The following is a 22,930-nucleotide window of genomic DNA, read 5'->3' on the forward strand; positions in this document are numbered from 1 at the left end:
ACTGTTGTAGTTTATTATTTTAAAAACAAAACTTGTTTCACATAATTTGAAATCCAGAAAGCATCCAACACATTTTGTCTTACCGTATTTTCCGAACTATAAGTCACACTTTTTTTCATAGTTTGGCTGGTCCTGCGACTTATAGTCAGGTGCGACTTATTTATCAAAATTAATTTGACATGAACCAAGAGAAATGAAACAAGAGAAAACATTAGTGTCTACATCTGCGAAAGGGCGCTCTATGCTACTCATTGCTCCTGTATACTCAGGTGCGACTTATAGTCAGAAAAATACGGTAATTTTGAACAGTATATCTATTGCTTTCTTAAATCCTAATCAACTTTTGTCACATTTTGTTTAGGTTTCTGACTGAAAAGTGTTGCTATCTCCAGAGATGCAAAATGTGACATGCAAGTGAGTGACTTTGAATATTGTATAACTTGTATGTTAACAATAGAGAAGAAATGTAGTTAATCTTTTAGTGTATACATTTTTTCGAAAGGAACAGACCCTGCCAAGTGGAAGGAGTCAAGCGGTTAGGTGGTCTAAATTTAACCTTTGCTGCCCACCACTCCCCCAATGATGATAGCTGTGCTATGTTTAGTAGGATGGGTGGCAGCTGTGAAAGCATTTATTGGCTCTGAGCTGACAACGACACAGGCCCCAGTACCCTAAGACACATTCACAGTTTGGTGGTGGTGTAAAAGAAGAGAGCTTAGTCACACTGAAAGGCACACATGAGAAGCACATGCATACAGAGACATATCAAGGAGTTCAAGCAACAAACCACACTAGTAGAAAGAATTGGAGATCAACCTGGGTGGATTAATGTTAGTATTTAGAGGACCAAAGCTACTGTCGTGTGGAATATTTTCTATGACCTACAACTGTTCAGCGCTAATGATTTTTTCAAAACCATAACAAACACAGAGGTCAAAGGTCATTTCTTAAAGAAGAAAACCTGACATCGGGGTCAGTATTCTCTTAGAAGAGGGCCTGAAGATAAGTGTTTTGGCTGGTCCTAAATGCTGATCTGATACTGCTGTTGACACGTGAGTTTATGTTTGCGATGCTTAAATTTTATGATGATGTCTTCTTTTATGTAAATGTCATAATGACTAGGTAAATGTGATAACATTTCTGTTTCAAAAACCTCAGGTGCTCAGTCACAAATGTTAAAGTCGCAATCAAAGTTTATTTTTTAAAGGACTCTAATATTATTGTATCATAGTACAACATACACAACTGCGCACTGGAAACTAAGTTTTACTATAAACGTACAGAGAATTAAGAACTATAAGATATAGACTACTTAATATATGTCTGAAAGACATTGACAAATTCTTGACAGGAAGCAATAATTGACTGTGGCCCTGGTATGAACCTATGATAAAAAAATATGTGGTGACAGTTTATAATACATTTGATTAGTGATCATGCAAACATCATATAATACTTAACAGGTCAGTAGTTCCACATTCAGATATTAATATTTATTAAACTTTCATGATATTCATAACCATCTGAATGTTAATAATTAATAAAGAAACACCTATATTATGTATTAATGTTCAGTTAATTGCATTTATTATAAATTCATGTTAATGTTTCTTTTATAAGCATATTTCAACTACTTTATATTTTTATTTACAGTCAGTATGCTGTAATTTACACATCTTACTGTGGTTCTTTGGTCATGGATATTAGTTAAATTAACATTATATTGGCTCAAGTGTGCACTATTCACACTATTATTAAGGCATGATTCATATTACTTGACTGGACACTTCTGGAAAATTTACCAAGCATGACCAGATGAATATTTGCATGACCCAATTACTATTTATGCATTATGTCTTTAACATGAACACAGTAATCTTTTATGTTTCTCTAACTGATATGGCAGTCATCTTTGACGTAATGTACATATAGTCAAATCAAAGCCCAACAGGCCCAAGTGTGCAATTTGATCCAATGAAGATCACTCACCATTTACCTCCACTCTCTTATTCGACTAAGAATTTTCACATAGCTTCCCTGTTCATTCACTGACAGATATTGTTATTTGCATTCAAACACACATTTAGAAAAGTGCTGAACAGAACACAGACCACAAGTTTGTTCTAAAAATTAAACTACATCTATGTTGACATAACATATTTTGGTGCAAGACATTAAAAACAGTGAGATTTGATGGAGCAAGCAAAACGTGTAAATTGACCAACAATTCCAACAATTAAAAACATTTAATGTATGAATGTCATTTAAACAGTAAAAGTATTCTCTACAGAATTGGATCGAAAAGAAGCCATATTATGAAATGTATTTATATTTCATATAATATTTTATTATTAAAAAAATCATGCTTAGTAAGGGTATGTTAACATACTGCTATGATTACATACTGCTATCATAAATATCATACTAACAGTGATGGTTTGTTGATGTAAAGTCCCTGATATAGAAAAGTGATGAATCCTGATGCTATGAGTGTTTGTCAGAGTAGTTCATCTGAACATGCTTTGTCTTGTGCAGCACATGGCAAACTCTCCCGCGTCTTTATTTGGAAAGACTATTTTAAATGCTTCCTCCTGATAAACAGCACCAGCTGTCTGGGCTCAAGTAGGGAATGGGGACTGGAGTTATCTTGACTGCTGTAAGAGGACTTCCTTTATGCAAGGAATGTTTCACTATTCAACATAAAGTTCACAATATACAATGTATTGTAGCATTACAAAAAGTAACTGCAGTAGTTTAAATGTAGTACAGGTGTGGTAATTTTGACACAATTACTGCAGTATTGAAAAATGCACTTACACTACATAGTGTACAAAAGATCACTGTGGCACTGCAATAGTGAAAAAATGCCATGTTTGTACTACAGTTAAAATATGTACTACTGCATCTATATTGCTGTACTTGAACAGTAAAAAAAACAAAAACACCAGAACAAGCACTATTACTCAACTCAAAAACTGGTTCTTTTAACCCCTTAACTGTCACTCACGTTTTTGAAGATAGACTTGAATGTGCATAATACAAACCTACATTTGTATAATTCATGACTGAAAACATGTTGTAACATGATATTGATGTACCATTTACATGGTAATGCAATGTATGATTTTAAAATGGGTTTTAAAGTATGAATTTTGAGATTTTAAGTTTTCAGTCGATATATAACTTCTAATGATTTCTAAAATGTGATAGAGAAAAAGGCAACGAGGAAGTATTTTTTTTTTAAATCTTAATCTATTACTTTTCCTACATCATTTTCAACAAAAAACATTGGTAAAATATATATTCAGGAGTCTTAGACCTTTTCAACGATATATAGTTTGTCAAGATTAGATTAGATTTGATTGTAATATAGTGTAATAAAAAAGAAAAAACAACCAATTTACTATCTAAACAAACCAGAATACTTCATAAGACCAATAAAAAACATTTTTATTGATTTGTTGGCCTTCTGGAAAGTATGTTCATTTACCGTACATATACTCAATACTTGGTAAGGGCTCCTTTTGCTTTAATTAATGCCTCAATTTGGCATGGCATGGAGGTGATCAGTTTGTGGCTCTGCTGAGGTGGTATGGTGGTATAGATTCTCTATGGGGTTCAGGTCTGGTGAGTTTGCTGGCCAGTCAAGCACACCAACACCTTGGTCATTCAACCAACTTTTGGTGCTTTTGGCAGTGTGGGCAGGTGCCAAATCCTGCTGGAAAATGAAATCAGCATCTTCAAAAAGCTGATCAGCAGAAGGAAGCATGAAGTGTTCCAAGATTTCTTGGTAAATGGGTGCAGTGACTTTGGTTTTCAAAAAACACAATGGACAACACCAGCAGATGACATTGCACCCCAAATCATCACAGACTGTGGAAACTTAACACTGGACTTCAAGCAACTTGGGCTATGAGCTTCTCCACCCTTCCTCCAGACTCTAGGACCTTGATTTTCAAATTAAATACAAAAATTGCTCTCATCTGAAAAGAGGACTTTGGACCATTGGGAAACAGTCCAGTTCTTCTTCTCCTTAGCCCAGATAAGACGCCCCTGATGTTGTCTGTGGTTCAGCAAAATTCCTTGACAAGTCTGTGTGTGGTGGCTCTTGATGCCTTGACCCCAGCCTCAGTCCATTCCTTGTGAAGTTCACTCAAATTCTTGAATCAATTTTGCTTGACAATCCTCATAAGACTGCGGTTCTCTCAGTTGTTTGTGTATCTTTTTCTTCCACACTTTTTCCTTAAACTCAACTTTCTGTTAACATGCTTGGATACAGCACTCTGTGAACAACCAGCTTCTTTGGCAATTAATTTTTGTGGCTTACCCTCCTTGTGAAGGGTTTCAATGATTGTCTTCCGCATGATTGTGTAGCCTAGTTAACCAAACTGAGAGACCATTTTGAAGGCTCAGGAAACCTTTGTAGTTGTTTTGAGTTGATTAGCTGATTGGAAAGCCACCATATTCTAGTTTGTTAAGATAGTGAATTCATCACAAAAAATCATCACAATTAAAAGAACCAAAGACTTAAACTATTTTAGTCTGTGTGCATTGATTTTATTTAATACACGAGTTTCACAATTTGAGTTGAATTACTGAAATAAATGAACTTTTCCAAACAGTCCACTGAAAGCGAGTTTAAGAACCGAAGTGCAGCTTTATTCCAAAAGTAATCCAAATACAAACAAAATCCAGAGACTTAACTTGGCATGAACAGACTTGACGTGGCATGAACTAACTTGACTCAATACAACATCAATATTTGACAGGAGACAAAGGCTACATGAGGGCTATATATTCCAAACATCAGGGTCACATGGCCAATGAGGAACAACTTTTGACACCCAATCAGAACATAACACATGAACCAAAGAACTAATATGTGTGTTCGACTTCATGCAGCACTGGAATTTAAGATGTTAGAAACACACGGCATTGTTGTCATGTGGTGAATTTGGCCAATTGGGGAACAGCTGTGTAATCATCAGTGCTCCTGCAGTTGTTCTAAAAAAGCAACTCCAACTGAGTCAGCTAGCTGCTCTCGAAAAGCTATCAGGGTATCATATCCTACTTCGATGCCAGACGGGACAGTGAAGTGGCGTCGGCGCCGGTTCAAGTCGGACAAAATTTCTAACCAGCATGCACTGCTTCAATTAAGTCACCGATTGGTCTACGCAATGCCGCATGAAGTCGAACGCACCTGAAGCTTCGTTTTCACAGGTCACGTGACAGCCTAATTTCAAGCAATGCTTCGAAGCGCTATTGTGTCAAAAACTCGAAACATGCGTGTGTCAATCTAATCATCCCTAATGGAAGGTTGTAATATTTTTTTGGACTGGATTAGGAAAGTACAAGAATGTACAAGATAGTGTTTGAAATTTGTTACAGTTGTGAAAGTTCTTGCACAGGTTTTTATTTATTTATTTAATTTATTTTTTATTATTATTACCCAAATTGTATGTATTCTTTAATAAACTTTTTATACTTTACGTCTCATCATAACCATCTTTAAAATGTATTTAGTGATTAATTTAGCTGCAAGTTTCCAAATGAGAGAGGTAGAGAGAGAGAGAAAAACACACTGGTTGAACAGGAATGTCAGATTGAAAACTTTTTTTTTTTTTTTTCAGAGCTTGGTATGTGCCACATATATTTGTGCCATTCCTACTTCCAGCAATAACACAGAATAAGTGATTACAAGACAATACAAAATATGGATGTATTTGGAGGTGCTCCACGTGTGCTTGGTTACCCGCGTCCAGTTCTGGTGAAATGTGGAACAGATGCTGTTCTTAAATGTCAGATTGGTGGAGATCCCCAACCAGATGTAATCTGGGAGCGGAAAAACAAGTCTATTCTTCCTGAGGGGCGTTACCGTATTACTCAAGATGGCAAGGTATACAACCTTTACATCTCTGGGGTGACAGTGGAAGATGCTGGTCAGTATATTTGCAGAGCTAAAAACAACATTGGGGAAACATATGCAGCTGCTACCCTTAAAGTGGAAGAAGAACCCCAAGAACTCCAGCAAACACAGCCAGCCCCACCACCACCACAACAAAATGAAGTAAAAGTGATTCCACCAGAACAAGAAATCAAGATTATTAATCAACAACAGGATGGGGTGGTGCAAAAAGCAGACCCATTCCAAGATAACAAGCCTCGTTTTCTGATCAAACCTCTTTCTCTAAGAGTTGACCGTGGAGAAGATGCTGCATTCTCCTGCAAGCTGTCAGGTGAGCCTTTACCACAAGTGGTTTGGGAGAAAGATGGTAAACAGTTGAATGAGATCTATGAAAGTTCCCACTACCATGTGGGTCAGCAAGATGGTGGCTGGTTCCAGTTGAAAATTTTCAGAACAAGAGCCCCAGATGGAGGCGTTTACATGTGCAAAGCAGTCAACAAGTACGGAGAAGCGATGACTGGAGCTGTGCTCCTGGTAGAGCCCATTCCAGAACAAAGAGAAGGAAGCAAGACAAATGGCTACACCAATGGCCATTACTCACCACACCAATCGAGGGCCAAACACTCCAAAGAGCCACACTTAAATGTGTCGAAGGCTAAGAAGTTCACAGTCACAGAAGGCAAACATGCCAAATTCCGTTGCTATGTCACAGGAAAGCCTAAACCAGAGATTGTATGGAAGAAAGATGGAGAGAATATTGTGCCAAGTCGACGATTTCTAATTTTTGAAGATAGAGAGGGGTATTACACCTTGAAAGTACTGTATTGTAAGCAACAGGATACAGGACTCTACATATGTGCGGCCTCAAACGCACTGGGAAACACTCTGAGTGCTGTGCAACTGTCAGTTAAAGGTAACTCGATTTAAATTGACAGTTTTTTTTGTTTTTTTTTAAATTACTAACGTATCTGTACCAAACAACTAACATATCTCTAGGTTCTCTGACAGTTCAACCCCTAATCAAAACATTCTTACTTCTTCATTAAAAATCTTAAACCTAAAATATGTCTAAAATCATTGTCTTGGTTGTTTTGTGAGTTATCATATCACCATTATCTCCCATTAAGAGTAAGTATATGTTGCTGTGTGCTTAAGACTTAAGACTTAGGTTAGCAGATAATTAAAATATGTGACTATGGCATATTAATAACACTGATATACCAAGTTCTAACTAATTATGTGTTTTGTGTGTTTATATTCCTAATGTAAGTTAATAAAACATTGGTTGTATTGTTTCTGTAATGAATTCCTTACTCTTTATGACCTTAATATAACAGTGACTGTCTGACTTTGTGGGTATATATTTAGTTGTAAAATCATGCACTGAGCTATGTATTTGTCGAATACTGACCAATGGTCAATGCATGATGAAAGGTGAGAAAAGCCACAGAGCTCAGTGCATTCCTCAGTGACAGCATCACTGCAATCTTATCAGCAATGTAATGAGGCATAGCTTACGCTTTGTAGTGTGCAGTTAAGCCTCTAGGCTTATGTTCTTTCCTAGTAACTGCATGACCACAACCTTTTTTTCTTCTTTTGTTTAACCACTGTCCTTGGCCTGCCACATCCCAGTTTAGGTATTGTATAGCCTAATTTTAAATAGCTTTGTGCATCGATATATGCATAGTGTATTTAGATATTTAACGCATTGTGGTTTCACAGTGCATTTGCAGTGTGACATGTTTTAATCACTTAGCAAATTGCAATTATTATAAAAATAAAGCATTTCTTATGACTTCTTCTGTTTATAGGGCCTCCCGTCCGATTTAAGCGAGCTCTTCTAGATGCGGAGGTCAGGGAGAGGGATGTTGCTGTTCTGGAATGTGAGGTTCCGGAAGAGTCCATTTCCACGGCATGGTACCTGGAGGATCAGAGGCTGCAGCCAGGAAATAAGTATAACATGGAACAGAAGGGAACACGGAGAAGACTAACCATACAAAATGTTGGGGCAGATGATGATGGAGTTTACCTGTGTGAAATGCCTGATGGTGGAAAGACTATTGCAGAATTGGCAGTTAAAGGTACAGTACAGAGAGAATTTTTCTTAGGTTATCAAAGTTCACGTTAATGCTTTCAGCTAATTAAGTTCAACCCTGTTATTTTTGCTTCAAGATAAGTGTGAGAAGCATCAAAGAGTTTGCGTTGCAGTTTGAAATACAAAGATCTGGCTAATTTATTTAACATATGTATCTGGTAGGAACAATTGTGAAGAAACTTCCACGGAGGTTGGAGGTGATGGAAGGAGAGAATGCAGCATTCTTTGTGGAGGTAGAACAAGATGATATGGAAATCTGCTGGGTTAAAGATGGACTGCAGTTGCAAGAAACACATCAAACCATTATCAAGTCTTTTGGCAAAACCCACATCCTGGTTTTTGTCAATACATCATATCAAGACTCAGGCACAATCACCTTTATGGCAGGCAGATCAACAACAAGCTCCAAACTCAGAGTCAAAAGTGAGAGAATACACACATGCCTTGTGATGCACAAGTTATTTTATTGTTTAAAAAAAGGGGGAAAAAGAGAGATTTATTTCTACTAAATCTTTTTGAAAATAATACATTTAATGTGTGGAATTTAATATTTAGTGTCTGTTTTAATTTGTTTTCATTAAGCTGCTCGACACTGCCCACCCATCTGTCCTGTGAGTGTCCAAATGAACACTGACTGTTTAAATGGTGCTGTACTTTCCTGGTCAGCATCACCTAACTTGCAAAACTCTACTAAGTCAGTGTATGTGCTAGAACGTCAGGAAGTGGGCTCTCAGGAGTGGCAGCGATATCTGACAACAGAGACAGCCACTTCTGCTGAGGTCTTGGGTGACAGCGTGCCATGCGAGGGTGATTACCGTTTCCGTATTTGCTGTGTTAATAAATATGGCAGAAGTGGACATGTGGAGTTTCCCAAAGTAGTACATCTAGGTAAGAATAAAATTTTTACAAACTTTGTCAAAAATTACTTGCATTTTAAACACATCACTCATAAGAAACCTATAAAAACAAGGCAGAGATGTAAGTGTTGGCAGGAACTACTTACCAAAAAGACCCTTCAGGTTTGACATGAATGTCTCCAGTGATATAAATGTCTCGAGCTTGGCACTTTAACTGTACAGGATGTAATTTTAAACTTTCTGTTTGCATGTATTCATTTAGCACTTACTTTTATCCAAAGAGACTTAGGGTATAAGTGAGGAACATCATGAGCAATTTGTCATAAGAGCCTACAATATTCATAGTATAGAATGACAAAAGAGTACATACTGTTACAGTAACATGATATAATGTTGTATTTTATTATCTGCAGCCCCAGGTCCAAAGATCAAAACCCCTCTAAAGAATGCCGTGGTGGCTGAGGGGCAGGATGCTGTGTTCTCCATTGAGCTCTCTGCTAACTTGATTGGCACATGGTTCCTGAATAGCCAGCAGCTGCAGGATAGTGGACGCTTCTCCATCACTCAGTCTAAAAACCAACACACTCTAAGGATTCAGCAAGTTCCTAATGTGTACGATGGAGCTGAAATCACCTTCATTGCCACTGGCGTACGAGATTCAGCGAGCCTACAGATTAAAGGTCCGTATTTACATGGGTGAATCAGATTTTTATTTATTTTTTCAGTCACCATGTCTGACTAAATATGAAATAAAAGGATGAAATGATTGGAGCTGAACTGCATATGTCATCAGATATCTGTAATTTAACAGAAAGTTCAAGTTTTGGTATTTTGATTGAACTTTATATGGGAAAAAAAGAAAAAAAAACCTGACACATATGCATCGACAAATTCGTTACGATTAGATTAATATGCATTTAGAAAATGGATAGGGTGAATTTTTATGCTAATTTGAAATCTGTGTATTGCTCGGATTGATGTGCTCATGTTTCTAACTAATACTTAATTGCATTACTTTCAAGATTTATGACATTGACAGTCTCACAGAGAATTCTCTATGTCCTGTTTTGCAGCATATGAGGATAAATTCTTACCAATGTCAGAGATGGACACCAAGAAGACCACTGAGGTGGGAAATCCCATTGTGCTGTACTGTGAGGTGTCCCATCCCACAGCCAACGTTCAGTGGCTCAAAGATGGACAGGAGCTACATGTAGAGGAAGGTCTGAATATCCAATCAGATGGTAACATGAGGAGGATCGTCATTCAGTCAGCAGAGTACTTTCATTCTGGAGTCTACACCTGCAAATCAAACAATGACATTATCACATTTAATGTAAATGTTGAAGGTAAAATCTATATCCAATATTTATTCCTAGTACAACATTACAATCGTAAATGGTAAACCTGACCATAACATTAAATATAATAAAAGAATTCACCAAGACATAGTTGTGCCCTTAATTTTATTGTTTATTTCCAAATGCTGTGTGCATTGTTTAGTGCTAGATTCACTGAAGGAATTATATAAGTCATTATTATAAATGGGTCATCATTAATAGGCATGCATGCACGTGTGACGTGAATTTGAAAATACTGAATATTCTGTGCCAGATATTGTGTGTATTATATTTTATGGTTAATTTAAATTATTAAAATTCTCTTCTTTTTCCATCAGCCCCACCTGTGTCATTTAAAGAGATTACACAGGAGGAGAGGCAGAAAAGCGCTATGGAATTGGACCCTGTGGTCCTGACGTGTGAACTCTCCCGACCAGATGAACCTGCCTACTGGTTTAAAGATGGAGTTGCAGTTCTTCAGTCAGACAACATCACCATTCAGTCTGAAGGCACAATGAAAAGACTTATAATCCGTTCAGCGGCACTGCCAGATGCTGGGACGTATACTTGCCAAGCAGGCGACCAAACCATGTCGTTTTCTGTCAACATTAAAGGTAACAGTCGAACTCCTGGTTCTCTTTAACTATTAGAATCATATTGCATATGAAGAATGTTTTTAATATGTTTATATTCCATTTCCTTACAATCTAATTTGAGTCAAAGTACACTGAGATAAAAAAAAAAAAAAAAAATTCTAACTGACGATGTTGACTGACTTACATCTAGAACCTCCGATTATAATTGTGGACCCAAAAGATGACATCCACATGGAGCGTTATGTCTCTGAGGAGGTTGTATTGAACTGTGAGCTCTCTCGATCAAATGGAGAAGCTCACTGGTTTAAAGATGGCCTAAAGCTCCAGGAAAGTGAGAATCTCAGACTCGGTGCTGAAGGCCCATACAGGAGAGTAACCATTCTCTGCGCTTCCAAACGGGATTCTGGAGAGTATGTATGTGACACAGGCGGTGACTCAATATTTTTTCAGCTCATCATTATGGGTAAGTATTAAATGATATGTTTCTCAGTGTTTGCTATTCATTTAATATACAGCTGGAATAACCTTGTCAAAACCAGAAGCATGTATTTTTTTCATGTTTTGTCAACCTTCATGCACCTCTTCTAAACCCAGAGGCCCCAGTCCGCATTGTGTGCCCCAGAGAGTCAGAGGTCGATGTGTGTATACTAAGCTCTGAGAAGCTGGTCTTGAGCTGTGAGATCTCCAAAGCAGATGCAGAAGTCTGCTGGTTTTGTGATGGAATGGAGGTAGAAGAGAATGATAACCTGAAATTAGAGGATGACGGGATTTACCGCAGGCTGGTGATTCCCTGTGCTACCATTGATGATTCTGCAGAATATGTATGCGAAACTGCAGATGACTCTGTCACATTTTGGGTGAAAGTAGAAGGTAATTTTGTCTAGTTTGTGTGTACCAGGGTCAGAAATAAGCCAGGACTCTGGGAAGAGACATTTATTTCCCTTATCTAACATTTGAGTATTTCATAATATTCTATTTTTAGACTTATAGAGGTTTAATAATGGGGTTTGTTGATTTGGGGGGGGGGGGGTTCATTTTCTTTATAAGTATTGTTTTTTGTGAAATTCTTTCCACATTTCCACAGAGCCCCCTGTTAAACTTTCTTGTTCCAAGGAGACAGGCAGCAATACAGAGAGTTTTGCTGGTGAGCCTGTTGTCCTAGAGCTTGAAGTTTCCCGTGATAATGCAGAGGTGTGCTGGATGAAAGATGGAGTGAAGGTGGAAGAGAGCAGCAACATCACAATTACGGAGAATGGCCTCATACGCAAGCTTACTATCCATTTTTCAACTTTGAAGGATTCTGGAATATATACCTGCAATGCCATAGATGACACAATTGATTTTAAAGTAAAAATTACTGGTATGATGATAACCCATTATTTCTATCTTAGTTTTTTAAAGTTATTAGTCCTTTTTTCTGACGGTTATTATTATTTATCTTTATCTCTTACAGAGGCACCAGTAAAAATCCTGAATAAAGATCAGATCAAGAGTGAGCACAAGGTTGCGTTACATGATGACGTTGTACTGGAGTGTGAGCTCTCCACTGCCAATGGTGTAGTCAATTGGTATAAAAATGGTAGCCCTATTGAGGAGAATGAACGCTTCTGTTTTGAGGAGGAAGGTGCCTTCAAAACGCTGGTCATTCTCTGTGCAGAGCTGCAGGACTCTGGAGAATATATTCTTGATGCTAAAGATGATTTCATTTCATTTCATGTCGCAGTAAAAGGTAAAAGTGTCTTTCAGTTGTGTTGATGTGAACCTGTGCATGATCCCAAAAGCAAACAAAAGCCATAATAACATACTTTTGATTAATTCAGAGCCATCAGTGAAGATCGTTGGCAACTCTGGTGATCCTGAATATCAGGAAATGGTGACAGGAGATGATCTCATCTTAGCTTGTGAGGTTTCCCGAGCAAATGCACCCGTTACATGGCTATTTAATGATAAGCCATTGGTCCCTGATGAGCGCACACATATTGAAAGCAGTGGAACACTCCGAAAACTGACTTTATCCAACATCCTCCTTTCTGACTCTGGGAAATATATGTGTGATGTTGTTGATGACCAAATGATAACCACTGTTAAAGTTCAAGGTACTGTATTTATTTTCCTTTTCTTAAATAATAATTGTATTTAAGAACATGGGGCTTATGAAATATATTTTATCTGATTTATGAAGAATACATTGTTGTTTCAGTCAATGACTTTACACTCATTATTTATTCTATTCTTCTATTACTATTTAAAAATACATTTGATACACAATGACTTCAATACAATTCTTCTGCATGTTTTAAAATTACATTAATGAAATGTAATATGAAAATATTATTATAACTGATGTAATTACTTTTTAAATTTTTTAAGTTTGTCCACCTAATTTAAATCAAGTGGTGTGATCAATGCAGTCATGTGGTCTAACTGCCTTGTAGAAATATCGAGGAGAAAAATAAAATAATATTTATGATTTTACATTTATTTCCAAGGCATTGTTAATTGGGACTGTTAATTGTCATGTGGTCTGATTCCCTAAAAATTGAATAATATTTATGAATTCTTAATTCATGATATTTATAAAAATTACTTTTTTACCTTGATTTAAAAATGTTTTTGAAAATTATGACTAAGAGACACTATTACTTGCTTGATGGTTACACCACATGACATTTCAATAATTAAAATAAATAATTTATAGAAAATGGCTTACATTTCTTAGCATGTGTTTTAAACTAGACTTTTTTTTTCTTAGTCGTGGACACTCTTAGTGTTATTGGCCCCTTTACCTGAAAAACATAATGAAACCTTAAATGCCCTATGTGTTGTATTAATCTCCAGAGCCTCCTGTTGAGTTTCTCAACAAAGAAGAGCCGAACTTGGTCACTGGTTATGAAGCAGAGGCTGTCACTTTTACTGCCATGGTTTCCAGACCCAATGCTATAGTGCGATGGCTTAAAGACTGGACTCCAGTCAGTGATGAACGTTTCCACATAGCCAGCCTGGGCCTGACTCGCACTTTCACCATCAACCCATTAAAGAAACTTGATAGTGGAGAGTATACATGTGATGCAAACACAGATGATATGCACTTCAGTCTCCTGGTCAAAGGTTGGCAACTGGAATAAAATGTTTTGATGTGACAGAGAAAAGTAACATTAGCATTGGAACTCATTCAACATAAAATTATAACCATGTATCCTGTGTGTGTTACAGACATGCGTATTAAATTTGTGAAGCCACTGGCTGACACAGTGGCCCATAAAGATGGTATGATAACACTTTGCTGTGAGCTATGCAAGGCCAAATCAGATGTCCAGTGGAAGAAGGATGGAGTGGAGATCATTCCCAGTCGTCGCTTTTCTATCCGTGCCAACGGGACAGAGAGGAGTCTCACAATTCATCGTCTCACCAAAGAAGATGCTGGAGAGTATTCTTGTGAGTCCAAAGATGACTGCACCAGTGCCAGATTAAGGGTAGAATGTAAGTGTGAAAAATTTGAAGATAAAACACACACACACACACACACTTAGTCAATACAATCCACTTGCTTTGCATTTGCAGTGCCCCGTGTGGTGGAATTTCTCACAGAGCTTCACAATACCACAGTCATGGAGGGTGAAGATGCTACCTTTAAGTGTGTGGTCTCCCCTGATGATGTTCAGTTGATCTGGCTCATGGATGGAGAACCTATCAAACCCAGTGAACGCTTCCATATTGAACAGAACAGCCTCTGCCATACTCTAATAATCCGGAAGGTCCAGCTTTTGGATTCCTCTCGGATCACTGCAGAGGCTGAGGGTATAATTTCTAAAGCCAGTCTCAAAGTCCAGGGTAAGTAAATAAATGAATCATTTGAATGATTAGTTCAAACAAAAACAAAGCAAGTCATGGAACACACAATGAAAAAAAGTCAAAGTGACGTGACATACAGCCAAGTATGGTGACCCATACTCAGAATTCATGGTCTGCATTTAACCCATCCAAAGTGCACTCACACAGCAGTGAACACACACACACTCGGAGCAGTGTGGAAGCAGTTGGGGATTCGGTGCCTTGCTCAAGGACACTTCAGTAATGGTATTGAAGGTGGAGAGAGCACTGTACAATTCATGCCAGCCCGAGACTCAATCTCACAACCATGGGATTGCAAGTCCACATTTTTAACCATTAGGCAACGACTTCCTTCTTCTTCCAAAATTAGATATTTTGCAGAATGTCCAAGCTGTCCTTTCACAGATAACAAAAATGAACTGTGATTCACACTGGCTATGCTCCACTTAAAAACAAAACATAATAAAACTATAGCAGTAATCTGTATTTTTACACTGTATTACTATTACTTTTTTATTTTATGTTCATTATACAGAAAACACACACACACACACACACACAATGATCAAGACAGGCATTATTTCTTAAATAAAACATTAATATGTGCCATGATCAAGATTTGACACAAAAATTTGAGTAAGATTACTCAGCAAATGAATTTTTTTTTTTTTTTTTTTTTTTTTTTTACAAATATTAAATAACTTGTTTTGCAAATTCATGGCTTTGTAACACTAAACTTTAACATTTACATACAGAGGCACAGGTGTTGTTCACAAAGAGAATGGAGGCAGTGATGGCTGAAGAGTTTGGAGAGGCTGTATTAGAGACGGAAGTGAGTCTGGAGTCTGGAGAAGTGCAGTGGATGAGACAGGGGGTTGTGATCCAGCCAGGACCCAGACATAAACTCGACCAGAATGGCTGCAAACGCATCTTGACCATCACTAACCTCAGCCTGTCTGATCGAGGCACTTACCGCTGTGAGACTCTTCATGACCGAACACAGGTCAAACTCAATGTGGAGCGTAAGTGGCTAAGAGCATTTTCAAATATTTGGCACTTTAGCCTTAACTATTTATAATGTTGCTGAAACAATATACAATCTGTTGGTGATATTAAATAAAATAAAATGAACCTAAGAACTTGGCAGTCATTTTAATAGGACCATCAGCTATTTTGGGTGGCCTAACAGATATTTTTTTTTTAGTTTAAGATTTACTAAATAAGTTCTGTTACAATTTAAAGCGAGGAAGATTGTCATACGCAAGGGGCTGATGGACATTGAGACATTTGAAAGAGAGACTGCATCCTTCGAGGTGGAACTTTCTCATGTTGATGTGGAGGGTGTATGGCAAAAAGATGGTCTGCGTGTCAAACCCAATAACAACTGGCGTGTTAGTTGCAATGGACGAGTACATGGTCTCACCCTCTCCAACCTGACATTAGAGGATACTGGTAGCATTGTCTTCTCTGCAGAAGGTCTGAGAACTACTGCCAGACTGGTAGTCAAAGGTGGGTATATAAAAGTAATACTAAAAAATTAAAACTAATAGTATATTTCCAAGTTAAGGGGCTCTTAATATTTTTTTACATAACTGGCAAAAATAACAAGCATTTTGCATTATATTTTAGAAACACCAGTAACAATCATTAAGAAGCTGTCTGATGTCAGATTTGAGGAGGAATCTGCAGTCATTTTGGAGTGTGAGTTGTCTAGGTCAAATGTGGATGTCAAATGGCTAAAGGTACCCCTAAATTTAAAATAAAAAAGGCACAGTACCTGTCTAAATAGGTTTTCATTCTTTCTCACTGAGCTGTATTCTCTCTATGGATCAATTGGCAGAATGGGTTGGAGCTGAAATCCAGTAAGACTTTGAGGATCTATTCCATGGGACGTAAACGCTGTCTACAGATCTTGGAATGCAGCATTGGTGACTCAGGCCTTTATACTTGTGAAATAGGTGATCTCAGCACTTCCTGTAAACTTGAGATCTATGGTAAGCTTTTTTCACTTTATTCTTCATTTCTTTTCAAGCTTGTTGCTTATTGGAAACATTGAGAAAATGCACACTAGTGATAAAATTCCCCTGTTGTTTTAGAGCAGATTTTATTTGAGACCAGACAATTTCTACTCAAAATTCAATAAAGTAGAGGCACACTGCACACTGTTTACTTAGCACACATTTACGAAGGTTATCTGGATTTTAAACTTGGCATAAAACCAAAACTGGCTATATGTACAGTATTTTCTTATTGCTCAATTTTTTATTTTTATTTTGGTGAATGACCATTTTTGGAAAAGTCACAAAGCAACACACATTTCTGTACCAAATAAATTCCTTAGATCTTTGCTAAAAGTTTATAACATTTTCTCCACATTGTGCTCAGAACATGAATTAGAGATCATAACTGGTTTGGAGGATCTTTGGATTAAGGAGGACCAGAATGCTGTCTTTATGTGTGAGCTGTCTATGGAAGATATGCCTGGGGAATGGTACAAAAATGGCAGCAGGGTACGCCCCACTAGCACCGTCAGGACTCGTACAGAGGGTGAGAATAAACTTATGTGGATAAACTACAACCAATCTCATTTTGAAGTGTTTCTGTGTAAAATATCAGACTTTTAAATCATACTTGAAAAAGAAATGAGTATTTTTTCTTTTATCTTTTAAACAGGCACAAAACACTTCTTGCTTATATGCAACGTAAAGCCAGAAGATTCTGGAGAAATCAAGTTTGTCTCTAAACAAGTGGAGTCAATTGCTTCTCTTGAGGTTGAAGGTATTGTACAAAAGGTGTACTTTAACTGAATATGATTCTGCCTTCATAGCAAGTAAAAAGATAATTGAATTTAACCAAAAATCCTTTGTCCATATCTATTTTTACAGAGCTTCCTGTAAGCATTGTCCGTCCCCTCAGGGATCGTACAGCTCTGGAAAAACATCGAGTCATTCTAGAATGCACTGTATCGACCACAAATTGTGAAGTCACTTGGTACAAAGGGGATCAAGAGTTGGAATCCACAGATCACCTGGAAATAATACAAGAAGGCTGTTATCATAAACTTGTCATCCACCAGGTGGCGCTGGAGGATGAGGGAACATACAGCATTGAGGTTGGGGAGCACACATCCACAGCCAAGCTGATGGTGGAAGGTGAGTATCTTGTGAATTCAACTGCTGACTATATACAGTATATCAGTGCCTTCATAAACTAATAGAATAGGACAAATGATTAAGTCAATATTATGAAACACACAGCATTTATATTCATAGTTTAAGTTTTTTTCTTTTTAACTTCGCAGCCCAGTCTATCCTAGTGGTGAAGGATATAGAGGATGTGGAAGTGAGAGCTCCTGAAATGGCTTGCTTCCAGTGTGAAGTATCTGTGACCCTCATCAAGCCTCCCATCTGGACTCTGAACGGAGAGACCCTGCAGTCAGGGCCCAATGTCCGAATAGAGAACCAAGGGACTGTCCACAAACTGACATTCAAAAAAACCAGCTCTGACATGAGTGGTACAGTCAGGTTTACCACAGGGAAAGCCAAGACTAGTGCCAAACTGACAGTGCTATAAAAATTATCACATACATGAGGACAGTATAGAAGAGGGGAATACTATATATATGGATGTGTGAAAAACGTCATGATTTAAACCTGATGGTTGTCAGTATGAAATATCCAGTTGGAAAAGAACGCAGTAGCAAGCAAGTGTCATTGTAAACTCAAGATAGGCATCGGAAGTGATATAAAGATGCACAGTGTTTTTATTTTTGGGGTCAGTATTACCATAGAGTGCCTTTCAACTCTCACAGTACTCAAAACATTTGGTTTTAATTTCCCATTCACTTTATGTCATGTCAGAAACAGTATAAAAATATTAGCTGAGCTCCCACACATTTTTTTTTGATAATTATGGACCATTATTCGAAGCATAAACCATAAGATATGTCCACCCTGTCATGGACATATATATATTACTGTTAAATATGTTCTGATTACAAAATTAAGATACAAATGATATATTCTGAAATGTATGATATCCCTTTCCTAAATAGGGTTATTTGTTTGCTTTCAAATTGTAAATAAATAAAAGATTTTATGTAAACCATGTGTTTTTAAAGAAACTCATACAATTCACACATATTTTTTTCTGAAGAAAATTTGTGTTAATTGGATGCAGTTATTTGTTCCCATGCTATGTTCAATAGCCCCCACACCTAGCTATTGAACACACTGGACACATAATTATTATTTAAAATATTATTGTAAAATATCAAGATGACAGGGTGGACCAATGCATAAAAACACAAAGCATTGCAAATCATGACAGTGAAATATTTGTTGAACTTCAACAAAAACAACAACAACAAAAATATATATAATAAGAACAAATAATATAATTACATCCTCAGTCTCATTCAAAATTATTGAGCAGTGCATGGGGCAAAGCAAAATAACACGCACCATCTTACACAAAACAAAAAAATAAAAATCTAGAAAATGTATCTAAAGTAATGCTTTTGTTATGAATATAAAAGCTTTGCCTGATATAACATACCCTTTGATAGTCATTTTTATGCTAAGTTACCATGGGAAATGAGTTACTTATGTACAGGACACCAAAAGGCACCCTACGGTAATATTGACCCTTTTATTTATTTTGCAGTACTACCATTAAATTAATGCAATACAACTCACTCATGAATGTTGATAAAGTAGATAAAAGTGTATTGTGTTATGTGGATGGGACACTTTTTATAGTATTTATAATCTTTCATATTTTACAGAATAGAATGACAGAACATTCTATTTTATAGATGCAAAAATGTAATGTTTATTTAGAATTTTCTAAATTTTGTTAAATGAAAGTCAGCAGTAATATCAAAGCTATTATGTAATATAATCCAATTTTCAGGGTAATGGTGATATTGTAGCTGTAAACATGATGTCCCTTTGAAAAATAAAAAAATAAATAAAAGAAGTCATAAGATGCCCATCTGTCAAACCGATTTGTCCATTTTGTGTCTTTAATTTTCAATTTAATTTAGAATTCTGCTGAAAGAATCATTCATTGGTAAGTAGAAATACTCTCACAAGAATCAAAAACATAAATATACATACGCTATCACAGTACCCTAGGCCATTGTTGTTGTTGGCATCCTTTTTTTTTTTTTTACAAAAACAACAGCAGAAAATCTAATGAAACATTGTATTGAAAGGCATGCCGAATAGTGCGATATACACAGTTTTAAATATAAAATCAAATGTAAAAGTAAATCAAAGAGATTTACGTAGAAGAAGTGACATAATGAGCCGACAAAAGAAAACATTTTCATTCTTTGTTTGACAAGTTTTTATAAATACAATTAGAAACAAGTTGAAACACCAGAGCATGTTTCTAAACTTGAATGAAGCATAACAGTATGTTACTTACACTCTATATATTTAAAACACTGACAAATCAGCAATTTACACTGCAGACAAGTTTGTGTATTTTAAGAATTCTCTAAAGAAATAAATCTGTTTCCATGAAATGTAACAGTATTATTGTATTCTTCTTCATGAACAGGCCCTATTACTGTGCCTGCTTCTGCAATTCTTAAAATCATTCTCAGGTCAAATTTAAAGCTGAAGTAGGTAACTTTTGTAAAAATGTATTTGTTAAACCTGTCATTATGTCCTGACAGTAGAATATGAGACAGATAATCTGTGAAAAAATCAAGCTCCTCTGGCTCCTCCCAGTGGTCCTATTGCCATTTGCAGAAATTCAACCGCTCCCGGTAAGAAACAACCAATCAGAGCTGCGGTCCGTAACTTTTTTTGTGTTCAAGATTTACAAAATGTATATAATAAGCGAGTACACCATGAATCCATTTTCCAAACTGTGTTTTTAGCCTGTCCTGAATCACTAGGGTACATCTATAATAAGTGTTTATATTCGGACTATTTAACATTGCTTCGGGGGTACCGCGGTGGAGTAACCCGGTACCTTTGTGATTCTTCATAGACATAAACAGAGAGAAGTAACTCCGGCTACAATGTTCTTCCGCAAGACGCAAGCAGTTCTGTTTATTAACCGCTAGAGCGTCAAAAGTTACCGACTGCAGCTTTAAGTCCAAATGGATGAATAACATGTAGCAAACTACATTAAAAAACAAAATGATGTCAGCACTGATAGCCTTGTTGGCAGCATGCTGACATGGTGTCCCGAGTTCGAGTCCTGGCTCACAGAATTTCCCAATCTTGTCCCCCTCTCTCTATCCCACTTGCTTCCTGTCAAAATCTACACTGTCCTATATAAAAAAGGCAAAAATTCCAAAAAGAAAAAAAAAATTCTAAATGACTATGCTTTATAAAAACATTCATCCTGGTACAATCACTGATCCAAAGTTAACTGAATCCAGTATTGTTCCTAATGTAATGTCCATAACCTTGAAACAAACTGTTACTTGTTTACATCAACCAACTTTCCTATTATCAACACCATTGACCAGTAGTCAATGTTTTTTTATGTAATTATTATTTGAGAGATAGTCTGTTTTGTTCTCATAATACTCATATTATTGGTGTCTTCAAGGAAACCCCTGGGTATAATATCCAGCATACATTTTCCAGCTCTCAAGGAATTCATTACCCTATCCTGTTCAAAGTCAATGTTTTTCTTCACTGATAGGTGTGCTTGGTGAACTAGGCTTGGTTGGTGAGGTTGGGGATGAAGACCCACTCTGGTAGGCTCTCAGGAGGACCTGGTGTTTAGTAGCTGACTCTGCACATCTGCGCTGATGCTCCTCCAGGAATTCTTTGAGCCGTGTGGTAGTGAAAGTCAAGGTCTGACGACGCAGCTTCTTTAGATATGAGTGATGAAGCCATGAATGATTGAGGCAGTCCTTAATGGTGGGTCGACACCTGAGGAAATGGTCCATAATCTAAGTCAAGTTATGATATATACTATGTTTATTCTTCATAACTAAGGACATAACAAAACAAACATAATATTTACTATATAAATGTTGAATTTAAAAAGGACAGTGCTTATTTACACATTTTCAACTTTTCAAACTGTTTTCAAATTGTTCATGGAGATGCACATTCTGGACATATTCCTTTTTTTAACCCAGTCGAATTAACTCATCAGCTGTTTAGTAGAGTATTACTGTATATCATTTGGCCTGGGTGTGTCCAATAGGGGAAACATTCAAAATAGGGGTAGCCAACACTGCTCCTGGAGTACAGAGTTCAGTTCCATCCCTGCTTCAGGAAGAATGTTTTGAGTAATCCTGAAGACACTGACTATTGTGTTTGAATAGGGTTAGAATAAAAATCTGCACAAAGTTAACCCTCCAAGAGCTACCCCTAATCTAAAATGTGCAATGAAGTGGAGGCCCCAGGAACAGTATGAAAACCCTTGTACTAAAGGGTTGTTCAACTGATACTCACCACGGATAGCCATTTAATGTCTTCTTTAAAAAAGTGGAGGCACTTTGGGAAACCTTTGGGTAGAGCTTAGTTGAGTCAAACTTTGCGGCATGGATTTTGTTCTCTGTCAGTTTTGGGTCTTTGTCTTGAAAAGGAAGTCTACCGCTGAGCCTTCAATTTAAAACAAAGTGACTTAAAATTAGATTCCAATTAATAAATAATACTATTTTTCTTTAAAATAACATTAAGTAAAAGAAGCTCAGATACTGTATGTTCTAAACAGGAATGTTTATTTTTCTATTGCATGTTACTGCTTCTCTTAAAAATATACCACAATACAATAGTAAAGTTGATTGCAATTTCTGTTTGATGCCAGATTTTAATATTTTATATACTGGACTTACATAATATAGGAAAGAACACCCAAACTCCAGATGTCAGCTGGGGGTCCTACTAAATCCCCTTTCAGCAATTCTGGAGCTTGAAGAATGCAGGAAACAGGTCATTTCAGGACATATAACATATCATGTCACATATCAAGACAGGAATATATATTTTAAATCATTATACTGTACATAGAAATTTTACAGGTAAAGAATTCTATGTTGTGCATACCCATGTACTCCAGAGTCCCAAGTTCTCTGCTATACTTTTTGAGGGATAGGGGGTTAAACCTTTGAGCACTGCCAAAATCGATTATTTTAATAACATTGAGGTTGGTGACTATGATGTTGTCTTGCTTAATGTCCAGATGAAGAATCCGGCAGTTGTGGATATATTCTAAACCCTGGAGGATCTGGACAATGAAACCCACTACATCATCTTCAGAGTAACAAAATCTGGAAGAGAAATCAAGAGTCATCTGAGAACACTGAACTTCATTTTCACAGC

At 36.9% G+C, this 22,930-nt stretch overlaps 2 protein-coding genes across 4 annotated transcripts in view; one reads left to right on the forward strand and one right to left on the reverse strand.

The window, feature by feature from the left end:
- The first annotated feature begins 683 nt into the window (after nucleotides 1-683).
- Nucleotides 684-18,780, forward strand: obsl1a (obscurin like cytoskeletal adaptor 1a). Of its 3 annotated transcripts, XM_059571312.1 has the most exons (24): nucleotides 684-1,052; nucleotides 5,631-6,818; nucleotides 7,717-7,986; nucleotides 8,163-8,423; nucleotides 8,583-8,888; nucleotides 9,271-9,537; nucleotides 9,931-10,206; nucleotides 10,536-10,811; nucleotides 10,984-11,256; nucleotides 11,388-11,663; nucleotides 11,878-12,153; nucleotides 12,247-12,522; nucleotides 12,614-12,889; nucleotides 13,632-13,901; nucleotides 14,007-14,273; nucleotides 14,355-14,624; nucleotides 15,380-15,646; nucleotides 15,867-16,133; nucleotides 16,254-16,366; nucleotides 16,465-16,618; nucleotides 17,010-17,171; nucleotides 17,298-17,402; nucleotides 17,510-17,776; nucleotides 17,926-18,780. In XM_059571312.1, exons 2-24 carry the CDS (start codon nucleotides 5,714-5,716, stop codon nucleotides 18,195-18,197), a joined length of 6,552 nt encoding a protein of 2,183 aa, XP_059427295.1. In that variant the 5' UTR covers nucleotides 684-1,052; nucleotides 5,631-5,713; the 3' UTR covers nucleotides 18,198-18,780. The 3 variants fall into 3 exon arrangements, with proteins under 3 accessions (XP_059427295.1, XP_059427296.1, XP_059427297.1); XM_059571313.1 differs by lacking the exon at nucleotides 5,631-6,818 and having other exon boundaries at nucleotides 685-1,052; XM_059571314.1 differs by lacking the exons at nucleotides 684-1,052; nucleotides 5,631-6,818 and adding an exon at nucleotides 7,453-7,542.
- Nucleotides 18,781-20,973: 2,193 nt separating this feature from the next.
- The window catches only part of spega (striated muscle enriched protein kinase a), a 38,282-nt gene continuing 36,325 nt past the window's right edge, over nucleotides 20,974-22,930 (reverse strand). The window contains exons 33-36 of the mRNA XM_059571315.1: nucleotides 22,655-22,878; nucleotides 22,444-22,519; nucleotides 22,061-22,210; nucleotides 20,974-21,529 (exon numbers count right to left, since the gene is read on the reverse strand). Of these exons, the coding sequence (XP_059427298.1) occupies nucleotides 21,274-21,529; nucleotides 22,061-22,210; nucleotides 22,444-22,519; nucleotides 22,655-22,878 (706 nt within the window). The 3' untranslated portion in view covers nucleotides 20,974-21,273. The remainder of the gene's footprint in view (nucleotides 21,530-22,060; nucleotides 22,211-22,443; nucleotides 22,520-22,654; nucleotides 22,879-22,930) is intronic.

The sequence above is a fragment of the Carassius carassius genome, chromosome 17, assembly GCF_963082965.1.
Source record: "Carassius carassius chromosome 17, fCarCar2.1, whole genome shotgun sequence".
In the NCBI taxonomy this organism is placed as follows: domain Eukaryota; kingdom Metazoa; phylum Chordata; class Actinopteri; order Cypriniformes; family Cyprinidae; genus Carassius; species Carassius carassius.